Source organism: Onychostoma macrolepis, chromosome 02 (assembly GCF_012432095.1).
Source record: "Onychostoma macrolepis isolate SWU-2019 chromosome 02, ASM1243209v1, whole genome shotgun sequence".
Lineage (NCBI taxonomy): Eukaryota > Metazoa > Chordata > Actinopteri > Cypriniformes > Cyprinidae > Onychostoma > Onychostoma macrolepis.
The window spans coordinates 36,466,777-36,484,276 of NC_081156.1; the positions used below are offsets into that span (position 1 = coordinate 36,466,777).

At 44.6% G+C, this 17,500-nt stretch overlaps 2 protein-coding genes across 8 annotated transcripts in view; both read left to right on the forward strand.

Annotated features, from left to right (window-relative positions):
• wu:fj49a02 (myomegalin) overlaps window positions 1-17,500 on the forward strand; it is a 70,678-nt gene that overhangs the window by 31,668 nt on the left and 21,510 nt on the right. For 5 of the 7 annotated variants that reach the window (XM_058764778.1, XM_058764815.1, XM_058764807.1 and 2 more), the window contains exons 7-19: window positions 2,030-2,178; window positions 2,401-2,554; window positions 2,673-2,726; window positions 11,462-11,593; window positions 11,722-11,841; window positions 13,627-13,716; window positions 14,387-14,590; window positions 15,173-15,331; window positions 15,413-15,523; window positions 16,039-16,176; window positions 16,595-16,774; window positions 17,198-17,386; window positions 17,470-17,500. The exon at window positions 17,470-17,500 is cut by the window's right edge and continues 158 nt beyond it. In XM_058764778.1, the coding sequence (XP_058620761.1) occupies window positions 2,030-2,178; window positions 2,401-2,554; window positions 2,673-2,726; window positions 11,462-11,593; window positions 11,722-11,841; window positions 13,627-13,716; window positions 14,387-14,590; window positions 15,173-15,331; window positions 15,413-15,523; window positions 16,039-16,176; window positions 16,595-16,774; window positions 17,198-17,386; window positions 17,470-17,500 (1,711 nt within the window). Of the gene's footprint in view, window positions 1-2,029; window positions 2,179-2,400; window positions 2,555-2,672; window positions 2,727-11,461; window positions 11,594-11,721; window positions 11,842-12,548; window positions 13,391-13,626; window positions 13,717-14,386; window positions 14,591-15,172; window positions 15,332-15,412; window positions 15,524-16,038; window positions 16,177-16,594; window positions 16,775-17,197; window positions 17,387-17,469 lie in introns of those variants that run through there. The other 2 variants (XM_058764799.1, XM_058764831.1) reach the window with 2 other exon arrangements.
• Window positions 5,969-9,047, forward strand: LOC131532951 (uncharacterized). The gene is made up of 2 exons (XM_058764859.1): window positions 5,969-7,984; window positions 8,150-9,047. The coding sequence occupies exon 2, from the start codon at window positions 8,209-8,211 to the stop codon at window positions 8,920-8,922; it is 714 nt and encodes a 237-aa protein (XP_058620842.1). The 5' UTR covers window positions 5,969-7,984; window positions 8,150-8,208; the 3' UTR covers window positions 8,923-9,047.

The window sequence follows — 17,500 nt, forward strand, 5'->3', positions numbered from 1 at the left end:
GTTATGCTGATGATACTCAGCTCTATATTTCTTCGCGGCCCAGTGAAACACTGAGAACTAAAACAGAACCAAACTGAGAAACTAACGGAATGCTTAGTTGATATAAAAAACTGGATGACGAGTAATTTTTTACTGCTAAATTCTGAAAAAACAGAGGTGTTAATTATCGGACCTAAAAACCCCACATGTAATAACCTAGAACATTATCTAACACTTGACGGCTGCTCTGTCAATTCTTCTTCATCAGTCAGAAACCTAGGTGTGCTGTTCGATAGCAATCTGTCATTTGAAAGCCATGTTTCTAGCATCTGTAAAACTGTGTTTTTTCATCTCAAAAACATATCTAAATTGCGACCTATGCTCTCAACGTCAAATGCAGAAATGTTAATTCATGCGTTTATGACCTCAAGGTTAGACTATTGTAATGCTTTATTGGGTGGTTGTTCTGCACGCTTGATCAACAAACTACAGTTGGTCCAAAATGCAGCAGCTAGAGTCCTTACTAGAACCAGGAAATATCACCATATTAGCCCGGTTCTGTCAACACTGCACTGGCTCCCTATCAAACATCGGATAGATTTTAAAATCTTGTTAATTACTTATAAAGCCCTGAATGGTTTAGCTCCTCAGTACTTGAGCGAGCTCTTATTGCATTATAGTCCTCCACGTCCGCTGCGTTCTCAAAACTCTGGCCGTTTGATAATACCTAGAATATCAAAATCGACTGCGGGTGGCAGATCCTATTCCTATTTAGCACCCAAACTCTGGAACAATCTACCTAACACTGTTCGGGAGGCAGACACACTCTGTCAGTTTAAATCTAGATTAAAGACCCATCTCTTTAGCCTGGCTTACACATAACACACTAATACGCTTCTATTATTCAAATCCGTTAAAGGATTGTTAGGCTGCATTAATTAGATCAACCGGAACCGGGGAACACTCCCCATAACACACGATGTACTCGTTACATCGTAAGTAGAATGGCATCTACGCTAATATTTGTCTGTTTCTTTCCTAGTCTGTTTCTCCGTCCGTATCCGATCAGATGGTGGATCAGCACCAAGAGATGATGTCTACAGCCCTGATCGTCAGCGGAGACCAGGACACCAGATGACCCCCAGAGATATATCCCCAGTGAAGACCTCGATTAAAATACAATAAAACTAAAAATATAACAAAATAACTAAAAATATAATAAAATACCTAACTACATAATACTATTATTGTTAGAAATTGCAACAAAATAAAAAATAGAAATATAAACTTTTGAACTGCGGGTTTCATCTGGCCAGAAGAGAACTGGCCCCCCGACTGAGCCTGGTTTCTCCCAAGGTTTTTTTCTCCATTCTGTCACAGAGGGAGTTTTGGATCCTTGCCGCTGTCGCCTCTGGCTTGCTCAGTTGGGGACACTTAATTTCTAACGATTATCGCCGATTTGATTGCACAGATACTATTTAAACTAAACTGAGCTAGACAATGATATCTCTGAATTCAATAATGAAATGCTTATTATACATTACTGACACTCTGTCCTCCAATTTGATACTTTTAAGTGCTTTAACACAATCTGCATTGTTAAAAGCGCTATATAAATAAAGGTGACTTGACTTGACTTGATGATGGTGGTGATGGTGGTGATGATGGTGGTGGTGGTGATGATGATGGTGATGACGATGGTGGTGATGATGGGATGGTGGTGGTGATGATGATGTGGTTAAGGTGGTGGTGATGATGGTGGTGATGGAGATGGTGGTGATGATGGTGATGGTGATGATGTTGGTGATGGTGGTGATGGTGGTGGTGATGACGTTGATGATGGTGATGATGATGGTGGTGATGATGATGTGGTGGTGATGGTGGTGGTAATGATGGTGGTGATGATGATGGTGGTGATGGTGGTGGTGATGGTGATGGTGGTGATGATGTTGGTGATGGTGGTGGTGATGATGGTGTTGGTGATGATGGTGATGATGATGATGATGATGGTGGTGATGGTGGTGATGATGATGATGTCACTTTGTGGCAGGAGGCTCAGTTAGCGCGGGACGAGGCCGAGCGCATGGCCAGCGTCGCTGAATCTCACTCCCAGCATCCCTCTGTCACCATGGAAACAGTTGCCAAGGACACACCAGGAGACACAAGCACACAGCCTGATGAAGATGCAGACAGTGAGAGGTGAGATTCAGCATTCACAGCATCTCAGTCAGTGTGGAGTGAATCCGTCTGCATTGAAGATACAAACACAGTGATGCACACTGAGTCTCTTTCACACTGACCTTTCAGTCCTGCACACAGCTAGTCTCCATCTTGCTGACCCTCTCCTCCTCTCACACACACACACGTGGGTGGTGCTGATTGTGTGTGTGTGTGTGTGTGTGTGTGTGTGTGTGTGTGCAGGATCGAGCGGCTGAGCGCGGCGCTGTGCCACAAGGAGCGGATGATCAGAGAGCTGACGGAGGAGAAGACGGAGCTGAGACAGAGAGTGAGACACATGGAGGAGCAGCTGCAGCAGCTGTCTGTGTCTCTGCTGCAGAGAGAAAGAGACGCGCAGGTCTGTCTACACACACTTCTACACACACACACACACACACACGCACACACACACACTTCTACACACACACACACACACACATATGTAATCATGTGTTGGTGATGGTTCTCTCTGTCAGTTCTATCAGGAGGAGTTGGGTCGTGAGAGGCTCCGTGTGCAGCAGGAGATGCAGGTACGTGTGTTTCTGTGCGGTTCTTCTCATGTCTCCAGCATGGATCAAACTCACCGGGCCTTCAGGAGCGTTAAAGGCGGCTGAGTTTGATCCGGTCTGGGGCTGACCTCTGCTGGACCGAGGCCTGTGATCTACAGTCACAGTGTGACCTCTGCTGGTCCGAGCGAGAGGGGATCTTAGGGTGACCTCCTGGCTATAGATCTGTAGCGGACAATAGATGTGATTTTGCAGGAGACGTGATACATTTACTACTGTTATGTTATGTAAACACTGATTTACACAGGGCTGCCAACTCTCACACATTCAGCAACTGACAATTTGGCAATTACTTCAATGAGCATTTGTGTTTGCTCTCTGGAAAGCGTTGAAAGATTGTATTTACAATGTGTTTTCGTAGCACTGAGCAATGTAGCCAATCACAGACATTCACCCAGGTATATGTTCTAGCCTAGTCTTTACTAAAAGAACATTTTGTCTTTTTGTTGCCATTATGACGCCTTGTAAAGTAGCTTTTACTTTACAGAATTATCCAGTACACGGGCAAGTTTTTTTTCTGACAGAACACAGGGAATCATCCGCTCCACATTTTGATTGACAGCCGTCACAGCCTCTTAGTGACTGTGTTTACTCCTTTCTTTTCAACCATTGGATAAGATTTTTAAAAATGGCTGTTGTATTTGTGTGAGGCGGGTTTCACTTCTGAGCGCTGTTAAATATAGGTGAAACTATGCCGCAAAAAGAATAAATAAAAAAGGCAAAAGAATGCATGCTCGTTTTCTTAAAGGGATAGTTCACCAAAAAAGAAAATCTGATGTTTATCTGCTTACCCCCAGCACATCCAAGATGTAGGTGACTTTGTTTCTTCAGTAGAACACAAACAAAGGTTTTTAACTCAAACCGTTGCAGTCTGTCAGTCATATAATGCCAGTCAATGGTACTCACGGCTTTGAGAGACAAAAAAAAACATACACAGACAAAACCAAATTAAACCCTGCAGCTTGTGACAATACATTGAGGTCTAAAGACATGAAATGATCGGTCTGTGCAAGAAACTGAACAGTATTTATATAATTTTTTACCTCTGATCCACCGCAATGTCCAACTGTCCTGAACGTGTTCACAACAGCTCTGGCATAGTAGACGCAGTAGGGTCCCACTGACTGGCATTATACAGGTGCTGGTCATATAATTAGAATATCATCAAAAAGTTGATTTATTTCACTAATTCCATTCAAAAAGTGAAACTTGTATATTATATTCATTCATTACACACAGACTGATATATTTCAAATGTTTATTTCTTTTAATTTTGAGGATTAGAGCTTACAGCTCATGAAAGTCAAAAATCAGTATCTCAAAATATTAGAATATTTACATTTGAGTTTGAATAAATGACCATCCCTACAGTATAAATTCTGGGTATCTCTTGTTCTTTGAAACCACAATAATGGGAAGACTGCTGACTTGGCAATGATCCAGAAGATGAACATTGACACCCTCCACAAAGAGGGTAAGTCACAGAAGGTCATTACTGAAAGGTGTGGCTGTTTACAGAGTGCTGTATCAAAGCATATTAAATGCAAAGTTGACTGGAAGGAAGAATTTGGGTAGGAAAAGGTGCACAAGCAACAGGGATGACCGCAAGCTTGAGAATACAGTCAAGCAAAGCCGATTCAAACACTTGGGAGAGCTTCACAAGGAGAGAACTGAAGCTGGAGTCAGTGCATCAAGAGTCACCACGCTCAGACATCTTCAGGAAGAGGGCTACCAAGCCACTTCTGAACCAGAGACAACGTCAGAAGCATCTTAACTGGGCTGTGGAGAAAAAGAACTGGACTGTTGCTCAGTGGTCCAAAGTCCTCTTTTCAGATGAAAGTAAATTTTGCATTTCATTTGGAAATCAAGGTCCCAGAGTCTGAAGGAAGAGTGGAGGCACAGAATCCATGTTGCTTGAAGTCCAGTGTGAAGTTTCCACAGTCAGTGATGATTTGGGCTGCCATGTCATCTGCTGGTGTTGGTCCACTGTGTTTTATCAAGTCCACAGTCAACGCAGCCATCTACCAGGAGATTTTAGAGCACTTCATGCTTCCTTCTGTTGACAAGCTTTATGGAGATGCTGATTTCATTTTCCAGCAGGACTTGGCACCTGCCCACACTGCCAAAGGTACCAAAAGCTGGTTCAATGACCATAGTGTTACTGTGCTTGATTGGCCAGCAAACTCGCCTGACCTGAACCCCAGAGAGAATCTCAAGAGGAAGATGAGAGACACCAGACCCAACAATGCAGAAGAGCTGAAGGCCACTATCAGAGCAACCTGGGCTCTCATAACACCTGAGCAGTGCCACAGACTGATCGACTCCATGCCACGCCGCATTGCTGCAGTAATTCAGGCAAAAGGAGCCCCAACTAAGTATTGAGTGCTGTACATGCTCATACTTTTCATTTTCATACTTTTCAGTTGGCCAAGATTTCTAAAATCCTTTCTTTGTATTGGTCTTAAGTAATATTCTAATATTTTGAGATACTGATTTTTGACTTTCATGAGCTGTAAGCTCTAATCATCAAAATGAAAAGAAATAAACATTTGAAATATATCAGTCTGTGTGTAATGAATGAATATAATATACAAGTTTCACTTTTTGAATGGAATTAGTGAAATAAATCAACTTTTTGATGATATTCTAATTATATGACCAGCACCTGTATGACTGACAGACTGCAACGGTTTGAGTTAAAAATCTTTGTTTGTGTTCTACTGAAGAAACAAAGTCACCTACATCTTGTGTGTGTGTGTGTGTATATCCGTATGTGTGTGTGTGTGTGTGTCTCTGCGTGTGTGTGTCTCTGTGTGTGTGTGTGTGTGTGTGTGTGTGTGTGTGTGTCTGTGTGTGTGTGTGTGTGTGTGTGTGTGTGTGTGTGTGTGTGTGTGTGTGTGTGTGTCTGTGTCTGTGTGTGTGTGTGTGTGTGTCTCTGTGTGTGTGTCTCTGCGTGTGTGTGTGTGTCTCTGTGTGTGTGTGTCTGTGTGTGTGTGTGTGTGTGTGTGTGTCTATGTGTGTGTGTGTGTGTGTGTGTGTGTCTGTGTCTGTGTGTGTGTGTGTGTGTGTGTCTGTGTCTGTGTGTGTGTGTCTCTGTGTGTGTGTGTGTCTCTGCGTGTGTGTGTGTCTCTGTGTGTGTGAGTGTGTGTGTGTCTCTGTGTGTGTGTGTGTGTGTGTGTGTGTGTGTGTGTGTGTGTCTGTGTCTGTGTCTGTGTCTGTGTCTGTGTCTGTGTCTCTGTTCAGCTGGTTGTTCATTTTCCTCATGTTTTTGAGTGATCATATCTGTGTATTAATATTGCAGAACTACCAGTTTTATTATTTTATTTGGTTTAACCACTGCGGTCGTGTTTGTGTCATGAAGCACAACACATTTTATGTTATACGGCTGTGCTTTGTCTCATGAATCAGTGTGCGATTACTTTAAATAAGTGAAATTACAGCATTGTTTGGAAAATTCTTTGATGCCTTCTGCAACCATCTGGACAGTCTTTGGAAATCACAATAATTGTTCCAGTGGTAACGAGACAGGTGCACTGTGGGAATAATATACAAATAGGGCTGAATATTGAATGCTGTTTTTGGCTCTGTTTGTCCTGACATAATGCGTTTTACCTCAGATCACAGCAGCAAACACACAATTACATATTAAGTCAAACAAACCATACACTCAGAGAATCAGACGTCAGGTTTTCATGTGGTCTGTCTCTCAGATACACGAGCAAACAGGGAGAGACTTCAGATGTGGTCACTATTGTGTCTGTGATGAACCAATGTTTTGTTCCTCAAATAGATCAATATCACCACAGTCTAAATGTGTGTTTGCATAAACAACAACTGCAGCAGAGCAAAAGCGCACGATCACACAAGAGCACAGACACACAGATACACAAGATCAGAGCAACTGGAACCTGTTGAGTGAGAATGAAACCCTCAGGGTGAAAACACACACACACACACACACACACACACACACACAGACCTTAGAATCTATATTAGTGAGCACATCTCATAGTCACAGTGGTTTCAATATTCATTTAAAGGGATAGTTCACCCAGAAATTTAAATTCTCTCATCATTTACTCATCTTTTTTTCTGTGGAATGCAAAAGAAGATCATTTGAGAAATGTTGTTTGTCCATATAATGAAAGTCAGTGAGCTCCAATGTTTTTTGGTTCCCAACATTATCCAAAATATTTTCTTTTGTGTTACACAGCAGTAAGAAAGTAATACAGGTGTGGAATGAGGTGAGGGTGTCGATCTGTCCCTTTTATTGATAAACTAAATCTCATACAAATAATGAAATTTAAAGCAGATTTAGGAACATGTGGCTCACAGGGTCAGGGGCCAATGTTCAAGGTTAGGGTCACTGGTCAACATGATTCACTAGTTATGACATGTTGACACAGGTTTAGACAAACACCCCACAGCCTTGTTTTGTGCTCATTTATGCAGCAACCTGATTAGACATCAGTTTAGTGACTCTGGAATGTCAAAATATAAAAACAGGAAACGTACTTCCTGAAATAAATATTCAAACGAAGCACGCATCATTCAGAAACTGTAGTGCATTGTTTTCTTCATTTGTGTGTATCTATGTAACACGCTTGTAGCGCTGCTGCTGATCTGTCAATCATCGGTCACTCAGGGGCGCGTGGACACACACAGCCGCTTCACCGCGCTTTATTCTGACCTGGAGCACGAAGAATATCTCGGAAATATTATATTTCGCAGATCACTATTATTTTTCTCGGCTTAGCACGTTCCAGTCGATGTCTTATTTACTGTCGTGCGCGCTGTGGTGACTGACGCACCCCTCTGTGAGAGATGGTTCAGCCCGCGCTGCAGGTTTCGCGGCATCGCTTCCTTTGATCGCATCACGCGACAGCACCGGAGAATCTGAGGTGTTTTCACCGGATCGCGCTGAGAGGAGGCTGCAGCGGCGGCTCCGGGGCTCTGACGTCACTCGCTCTCCGCCGCTGATGCTCCGGTGATGAAGGCTGACATTGGACGCGTGCTCCGCGGTGAAACATGACACAGACCGAAACCGAGAGGCGGCGGCGCGTGTCCTCGTGAGTCTGACCGGTTTGACCGGCATCAGAATTCACCGATCCTCGATGCGTCTCTGCGCCAGCGGATTATCATTCATTTTTCTGATGCTTTCATGGACTGTTTTATGAGAAACAGCCGCAGGACTTCATGATTCTGAGCCGCAGCGTCTGATGGTGATTATTACGTGTCTCTTGTCTTTATGTGATCTTTGATCTCACCTTAAATATATTCAACTGATGTAATTTTGATTTTAAACGTATTGCATTTACATACATAAGAACAGAATGACTGTAAATGGTTGGAATACAAATCTTGTTCTATTTCTCTTTGACCCGAAGGTGAGCTGCGAGTGTCCAGAGCTGTCAGGATCCGGAGAGGAACGTTAAACCGGCCGCAGATGAAGGAGGCGTGTCGCATCTGTGCGCGCGAGCTGCGCGGAAACCAGCGGCGATGGATCTTTCATCCGGCCGCCAAACTCAACCTGCAGGTGCTGCTGTCTCACGCGCTGCGGCGCGGTCTGCAGCGGGACGGGCGCCGCGAGTTCATCTGCAGCAAGTGCTGCTTCATGCTGGACCGCATGTTCCGCTTCGACACGGTGATCGCCCGCGTGCAGGCGCTGTCCCTCGAGCGTCTGCGCAGACTCCTGCAGGAGAGAGAGCGTCTGCGCCAGTGCATAGCTGCGCTTTATAACAAAAACAATGGGCTGGAGTCATCGGGGGCGACGGAGGCGGTGGGCGGCGAGTACTGCGCGCTGCTGCAGGAGGACCTGATGTACTGCATGCAGGAGTCCTGGGCAGGAGACGAGGAGGAGGCGCTGGAGTGCTCCCACAATCCTCGCTGCAGCCGGCGCTCACACAGGTGCAGGCTCTGCAGAGCGCTGCGTGTGCCCGACTCGCTCTACGAGGCTGTGTGTAAGGTGCCCAGGAAGGTGGCGAGGAGCGTCTCCTGCGGCCCGTCGTCGCGTTACTCGGCCAGCGGCGCTGAGGAGCAGACCGTGACCTCAAACACGCTCCTGCCGAGCGAGTCTGTCAGACGGTCAGCGCACACTCCTGCACCGCGAGAGCTCCGCCGACTCACTGCAGTCGCTGGACAAGAATCACAGAGCGTCTGAGGAGCGTCTCGGAGCGTCTGAGCGTCTCGGTGCGTCTGAGGAGCGTCTCAGTGCGTCTGAGGAGCGTCTCGGTGCGTCTGAGCGTCTCGGTGCGTCTGAGGAGCGTCTCGGAGCGTCTGAGCGTCTCAGTGCGTCTGAGCGTCTCGGAGCGTCTGAGGAGCGTCTCGCTGTGTCTGAGGAGCGTCTCGCTGTGTCTGAGGAGCGACTCAGTGCGTCTGAGGAGCGTCTCGGAGCTTCTGAGGAACGTCTCGCTGTGTCTGAGGAGCGTCTCGGAGCGTCTGAGGAGCGTCTCGCTGTGTCTGAGGAGCGTCTCGGAGCGTCTGAGGAGCCTCTCGGAGCGTCTGAGGAGCGTCTCGGAGCGTCTGAGGAGCGTCTCGGAGCGTCTGAGGAGCCTCTCGGAGCGTCTGAGGAGCGTCTTGTGTTCGCTCTGTCGCTGCTGCAGGACTGTGTGTACAGGCCCATCCGGACTCAAAGGGGCAGCAAGCTTCCCGTTTTGATGAATCCTGTTTTTTTTAATGGAAGAGATACACTGGACAGTCCAGACCAGGAGAACCTGTTTGACATAGAGAACCACATGCTGGAGGAGCCGGAGCTGGATCCGGTGCTGGAGGAGCTGTGGGAGCAGGAGGAGTACCTGCCCTTCCGTCTCAGGAGCCTCCCGAAGGTGAAGCGCTTTCTAACGGGACCGTAAGATCCGTGGATGCACTCAGATGACGCTCCCCAATAGTGCTGTCAAACGATTAATCGCGATTAATTGCATCCAAAATGAAAGTTTCTGTTTACATAATATATGTGTGTGTACTGTGAATATTTCTTATGTGTGTATGTATATGTAAGGGATAATCAACGGCTAGCTGTGCATTAAGCGATTTGAATGCATGACGTGGAGGCGAAGAACCGCCCGACGCGCAGCGGAGTGCATTCAGATCGTTTAATGCACAGCTAGCCGTTGATTATCCCGTTTATGCCATGGTCATTTCCCAGCATTCACATATTAAAGATGTTAATAATATTTGCTCTGCAATATTTGACCGGAACGATAAAAATGACATCTGTATTACTATTCAACTGTAACTGTATGTTACTATGGTTACCAATGTTTATAGGAAGCGCATTAATATAGAACGTGGTTAAACTGACCTGGAACTACCTGTGCGGTTCAACGAATTTAATCAACACCTGCCAGCCAATCAGAATCCAGTATTCAGACAGACCATGGCATAAATATATATATATATATATATATATACACACAGTATATATTTTGAAAATATTTACATGTATATATTTATATTCATATGTGTCCCTGCAGCACAAAAGCAGTCATAAGCAGCACAGGTATATTTTTATTAATAGCCAACAATACATTGTATGGGTCAAAATTATCCATTTTTCTTTTATGCCAAAAAATCATTAGGATATTAAGTAAAGATCATGTTCCATGAAGATATTTTGTAAATGTCCTACCGTAAATATATCAAAACCTAATTTTTGATTAGTAATATGCATTGCTAAAAACTTTTGTGGTCCAGGGGCACATATAATTTATATTATATATAAATATATTTAATATATATAAAAAAAATGTCTTACATATACTGTATGTGTGTGTATTTATATATACATAATAAATATACACAGTACACACACATATTATGTAATCAAAAACATATTTTGGAAGCAATTAATCGCGATTAATAGTTTGACAGCATTGCTGCCCACACGGTTTGTGCTGAGAACAGCGTGTTTTGTGCATGCAGTCATTTACAAACACAATTGTCCCGTTCGGTCTTTGTCATGTTTTGTACGATATTCAGTTGTTGTATTGAGTTACTGTATTTTGGGTCCAGCACATGATCTGCTTATAAACAAAAGCAAAACCAGCACAAAACTCTTGATTCATTTTAAACCCTTAAAGCTCAAACTGTTCCTGCTGGATATCAGCACTATAAGCGCCGATGAATGAAGTCACTGTTAGAGCCGTACCATCATCACATCACTGAGGTTTTGTTCTCACATCTCTCTCTTTTATACTCGCTGAAGTCTCCTCTGTTAACTCAATGATAACCATGCCATTTTCAGTTAAATAGGTTAACATGGAGAGCGTGGCACCACCATTGGCCTAGTTCTCTCTCAAAACCCTGAGGGAACACACACACACACACACACACACACACACACACACACAGCGACGTCTGACCTCAATGTATCTCAGTTAAAGCACCTCAGATGCTTCAGAATAAAGTCAGTGAGATTAAACTACAGTCCAGCACCATTTAAACCAGATTAGGATCATTTACTGACAGATTTCTCAAACATGGACCCTCAACACACTTTTAATTAAATTCATCAACCAAAATTGGTGTTATTTGATCAGTGTCTGTGTCAATCAGCTGATATTAAAACCAAATAAAATCAGGGCTCATTTTTCCCATTGCTTATACAATAAAATATGACTGTTTTCAGTAGTATGCATCTGATATTCATTTTTCTGTTGAACATTAAAATGAATTGATGTTTGGTGTACTGTGTATTGTAGAGTCTGATAGAAGAGCAGCAGCTGCATCAGTATGAACACGCCGCTGGTCAGTGTGTGAATGAACTGCAGCAAGCACAGCTACAGCTCGAGTCTCTGCAGAACAAGATCCACGAGAGCGAGACCAGCAACAAGGTGAGAGAGCTACATTACCCACAACACCCCACAGCCAACAGATATGTGTGTGTATTTATATGTGCAATTATATCTGGCAGAGAGAAGTGTGAGGGTCGATCGGTGTGTGTGTGTTTCTTGTGACTCAGGTGCTGCAGGAGAAACTGTGTGAGATGGAGTCAGAGCTCCAGTCCATCAGACAAGCTGCTCAGAAGCAAGAGAGAACCATCCAGAACCTCACAGACAGCCTGAGAACTAAAGACACAGAGGTCATTACACACACATCACAAAAGAGACGTCTAGTGTATGTGAACAATGTGTTTCCTTCTAACCCGTCATTAACTGAGCGATTCGCTCATCGTGTGGATGGTGAGCAGAAAAGATATATTCTGAGAATATTCCTAAATGCAATTATTAAAAATGCATAAAAGTTCTAAAATAAATAACTAAAATATTGAAAAATATATTTTCTTAAGAACATTTGGTAACACTTTATTTTGATAGTCCACTTTAGACATTCTACTAACAGTAAGTAACTTTGCAACTACATGTGAACTATCAGTCATTAGAGTATTAGTAGACTGTCTGCTTAATATCTTCTAACACTTTATTTTGATGGGTTCACAACATACAACATACTGACTATCAGAAACTTTGCAAGTATATGTCAACTTACTCTACTAACCCTAAACCTGCCCTACTGAGAGTTAGTAGATGTGTAGTTGCAAAGTTACTTATAGTTAGTAGAATGTCTAAAGTGGACTATCAAAATAAAGTGTAACCGAACATTTGTGTTGGTGAAGTAGCTGACGGGGTAACGTTATCCGAAATGTTTGCTAAAGATTCAGCGTTGATGAACTCCATAAACTCAATAAAATAAAAAAATTAAAAAACACATCTCAACAGCTTTTCGACTGAAGTTCAGGTTTGTAATGTGCTGTGTATTTAAAGGTGCTGTATGTAGGATTTGATGTTGTTATTTGTAAAAATCCTGTCAGGAGACAGAGGGATCTGTTGCTTTTAGTTACTGCATCTGTGCTGTATGACTGACGTGATTATGAAGTATAAAGAAACAAGTTCCTTATCTGAGCAGATATATTTGGAATAATGTGGTTCACCAAACAGTTGCTGGTCCCATTGACTTCTGTTGTATGGAAATAATGATCATTTTCATTTTTGGGTGAACTGTCCCTTTAATTATGATGATTTTTAAGAACGTACTTTTCAGGAATTCTTCATAAGTTTTAGCTTTAGAACAATCTTAAGAAAAGATAAGAACATTTTTAAATAGCACTTGACAGCACTTGACTTCATCCTAAACTTAAAAAAAAAAATCTCTCTTTACTTATTCCTTCCTTTGGTAAGCGGTACACACCAAGCCGACGCCGACAAACTAGTGGCGACGAAAGGTCGGCAGCGTCTGGGTCCAAAGTTGCCTTGACACACCAAGCCGACGCTTGCCACCCGATGGCCAAGTAGCACGTCCGTTCTGCGCCTTTCTCGCACACTGGTTCGCCAGCTGAACAGCCAATCAGAACGATCAGATGGCCCGACTGCCCGATGAGCTCCGACGCCGATTCAACATGTCGAATCGGCCGAAAAAAAGCCGTCGAGGACCAACTTCAGCTGACGGCGCAGAACACACTGAGAAAACTTAGTCGGCCGACGAACAAAAACTGCCCGACGGCCAACCATCGGCTTGGTGTGTACCGGGCTGTAGTTTGTACTTATTTGAACAATGCCTGAGACTCGGTGTTGCAAGCACTTCGTCTGTCTGATTGCCTCTTCAAGATGAATCGCTTCATGTATTCCCCAATTGTAAGTCGCTTTGGATAAAAGCGTCTGCAAAATGACTAAATGTAAAATGTAAATGTAAATAATGTTTTTTAGTTTTTTGACTGCAAAATATTCTAATAACTTTATTAAGTTTCAAAATAAAAGTAAACTAGCAATTAAGAAGAATTTATTCTTAAGACTGTTTTGTGAATCCGGTCCTTGTTCACAACAGGTCTCAGTCATTGTTTTCTTCTCTCTCTGTGTGTGTGTGTGTGTAGACTCAGGAGCTGTACCATGTGATTGAGGGCCAGAACAACACACTGCGTAAAATCACAGAGACCCACCAGCAGCAGCTGCAACACACACAGGTGAGCGCATACACACACACACACACACACACACACACACACACACAGGTGAGCACACACTCACACAGGTGAACACACACACAGGTGAGCGCACACACACACACTCACACACACAGGTGAACACACACACAGGTGAGCGCACACACACACACACACACGTTCGTTTTTGTGAAAAGTGGGGACTCTCCATAGGCGTAATGGTTTTTATACTGTACTTACTGTATGTGCTATTGTCCTACACCAACCCTACACCTAAACCTACCCCTTACAGGAGACTGTGCATTTCAACTTTCCCCAAAAAAACCTCATTCTGAGTGATTTATAAGCGTTTTGAAAAGTGGGGACATGGGTCAATGTCCTGAGATGCCACCTTCAGCTTGTAATACCTGCCATACCCTCGTCATTATACACATCTATGTCCTGACTTTTCACAAAAACGCGCACACACAGGTGAGTGCACACACTCACACAGGTGAGCGCACACACACACACACTCACACAGGTGAGCGCACACACACACACACTCACACAGGTGAACACACACAGGTGAGCGCGCGCACACACACACACTGAAGCCATGATGTTGGTGTTGCTAGCATCATGCTGTACTATTTGCTCTGCAGCAGCTCCTGATGAGTGTTTTCTTCTCGTTGTTTCTGTTTCTCTGTAGACTCCAGAGGGCACCGTGGACTCGGGTTCGGTTCTGGGCTCCCAGAGTTCTCTGTTCTCGTGTCAGCTGGAGTTGGAGGCAAGTCAGCGCGCTCACAGACTGACTCAGAGACGTCTGGAGGATCTGACGCGAGAGCGAGAGCGACTGCAGAACGACCTCCAGGAGGCGCTGCAGCACAGAGACATCAGCCACAAACACAACCAGGTGAGACGTCTGCTTTACCTGCACGCTGAACCAGCTAATCTCACCGTGATGTGTTAACAGCTGTTTGTGCTGCAGATGTCACTGTTATGGTTTGTTTGTTCCTGTTTCACTTCCCCTGGATGACGCGCTGCTTTCATTTGTTTTTCTGCATAAGCATTGACACAAGTATGATCATGTTTTTCTGATGGTGGCAGTCTTTTCTCGGTGAGCTCTGTTTGAGTGCAGATGTGTTTTTGTATTAATTTTTATTTACTGGCTGTTGTTTTGTAATAATACATATTGTTAATATTTTTTCCTAGAAGAACAGCAAAGGTTGCCTCGATGTGAAACACTTATTGGTGATGTTTGTGAATAAAACAAAATATGACCTAATATTAGTATTTAATTTTTTGTCATGTTTTTAGAAATCATGTCATGATTACATGACGTCCCTCAGTCCTGTAAATATAATGTGAACATGATCTGTAGACAGTCAGTGAAAGTTTTGGAGCGACACCAAAAGTAGAAAACGACCATTTGGAAACCATCATTGTTTCTGTGATTCTGATTGTGTGTGTGTGTGTGTGTGTGTGTGTGTGTCAGGAGCTGCGTGAGATGGTTGAGCAGCTGCGGTCTGAGCTGCAGCTCAAAGTGTGTGAGCTGAGAGATCATGAAGCCTCGACTCGCTCAAAAATCACAGACCGGGACAAAAGCATCGCACAGCTCCAGCAGAGCTTATGCCGCAAAGACGCGCTGCTGCAGGTTACTCTCTCCTTCATACTGTAATGAAGACGGGACCTTTCTTGTGGTTTTTGGCACACTTCAGCTGTGTTTTTCTTCCAGGAGTATGCAGAGCTGCAGAATGACTCGTGTGACTCCAGCGGCCGCGAGGAGAGAGACGTGCTGCTGCAGACGCTGAGGAGCCGCATCCGAGACAGAGACGCCGCGCTCGAGGTGTGTGATCCATCACATCTGTTCTGTCCTGTCTGGCTCTTGTTGCCCCACCCACAGTCAAATTCTATTGATCCAAAATCTGAGTTAGGTAGCTCTAATTAAAATAAAAATGTTCTGATTGGCTGCACCTTGGAATCATGGAAGCCTTCAGTTCAGTTCTGTCCTGGTGCTGGGGACCCGTTGCTCTGCACATTTTGTGTGTCTCCTTTGTTTGACGCACCTGATTCAGATCACCAGCTCGTTAGGAAGCTCCATGAACTGAGCTGAGTGTGTCAGATAAGAGAGACATGCAGAATGAGCAGAGCGGCCGGATTAAAAACCACTGCACTGCATCTGTGTAAATACTGGAGTCACGTGATAGTGATGTGATGAAACGTCTATCAGTGAGTGTTAAAGCTGAGTGTGTGTTTGTGAGTGATTCCTCAGATCGTGTGTGAGCTGCTTCTCAAGTGATCAGATACACCACTTTCCTTTTCTTCTGGAAGTCTAGCTGAAATGATCCTGTTGTGTTTCAGCGCTCAATCGATGAGAAGTTCCGCTGTCTGGAGGAGAAGGACAGTGAGGTGCGTCGACTGCAGCTGGTGCTCCGCGAGAAAGACCGAGACCTGGAGAGACTGCGCTGCGTCCTCAACAACAACAACGACACCATCACGGTGTGTGTCACGACCTGCGCTAATGCACACACTGTGTGTGTGTGCGCGTTTTTGTGAAAAGTCAGGACATAGATGTGTATAATGACGAGGGTATGGCAGGTATTACAAGCTGAAGGTGGCATCTCAGGACATTGAACCATGTCCCCACTTTTCAAAACGCTTATAAATCACTCAGAATGAGGTATTTTTGGGGAAAGTTGAAATGCACAGTCTCCTGTAAGGGGTAGGTTTAGGTGTAGGGTTGGTGTAGGGCAATAGCACATACAGTAAGTACAGTATAAAAACCATTACGCCTATGGGATGAACCCACTTTTCACAAAAACGAACATGTGTGTGTGTGTGTGTGTGTCTCACGACCTGCGCTGATGCACACACTGTCTGCTTCAGTGTGTCTGAACTCTGAAATCTGTGTGTGCAGGGTTTGGATGCTCTGGTGCGCAGTAAGGATCTGGATTTGGAGAGAACGCAGGAAGCGTGCCGCAAACTGGAGTGGATGAGACAGCAGAGCGATGAGAAACACACACTCGCTGTACAGGAGAGAGACGGCATCATTCATCAGCTGCAGACGGTGCTGCGCTCACACAGCAGAGAGAGCGAGGTAACACACACGCTAGGCTAGTCTCACACCCGCACAAGCAGCAATCTCTGCTTGACTGATGTTTACATTTCTGCATTCTGCAGACGCTTTTATCCGAAGCCACTTGTGTTACGCTCAGGGAATGTGCTTTAACGGTCGCATTCAAACCCGTGTCGCCGCTGGCGTGATACTCTACTGTCTCGATCACAGCTTTGTATCTGTTTGAACCCTTGTTTCCCAGTGCACTGATATAAACATGCACATAAACGTGTGTAAAATCAGCCAATCAGATTATAGCTTGTAATTTCAGCAGCTCGTGGCATTTCTGAGAGGGATACGCATCAGACGGTTAACGCTACACACACTGACACACAAACTTTAAACACACGCCATGTGACCTGTGTGTGTGTGTGTGACTGACCGTCAGTTCCTCTGTGTTTGCAGGAGCTCAGGTCAGTGCTGCTGGGAGAAGTGTCCGCCGCTGACGTGCTCCAGGAGCTCCAGGCCCATCTGTCCGTGAAGGAGCATCTGTTTCAGGAAGTGATGTCAGACCGCAGCCGGCAGGCGCAGGAACACCACAGACAGCTGACGGAGCTGCTCCACACCATCAGCTCCAGAGATCAGGACATGAAGGTGCAGCTGACCGTCAGGAACACACTTCATAACTGTCTGCTGGCTGCTTTCTTCATCGTGTTTGACGTGTTCTGGTCTCTCAGGATTACGGCGAGCAGTTGGGTCGAGTGATTT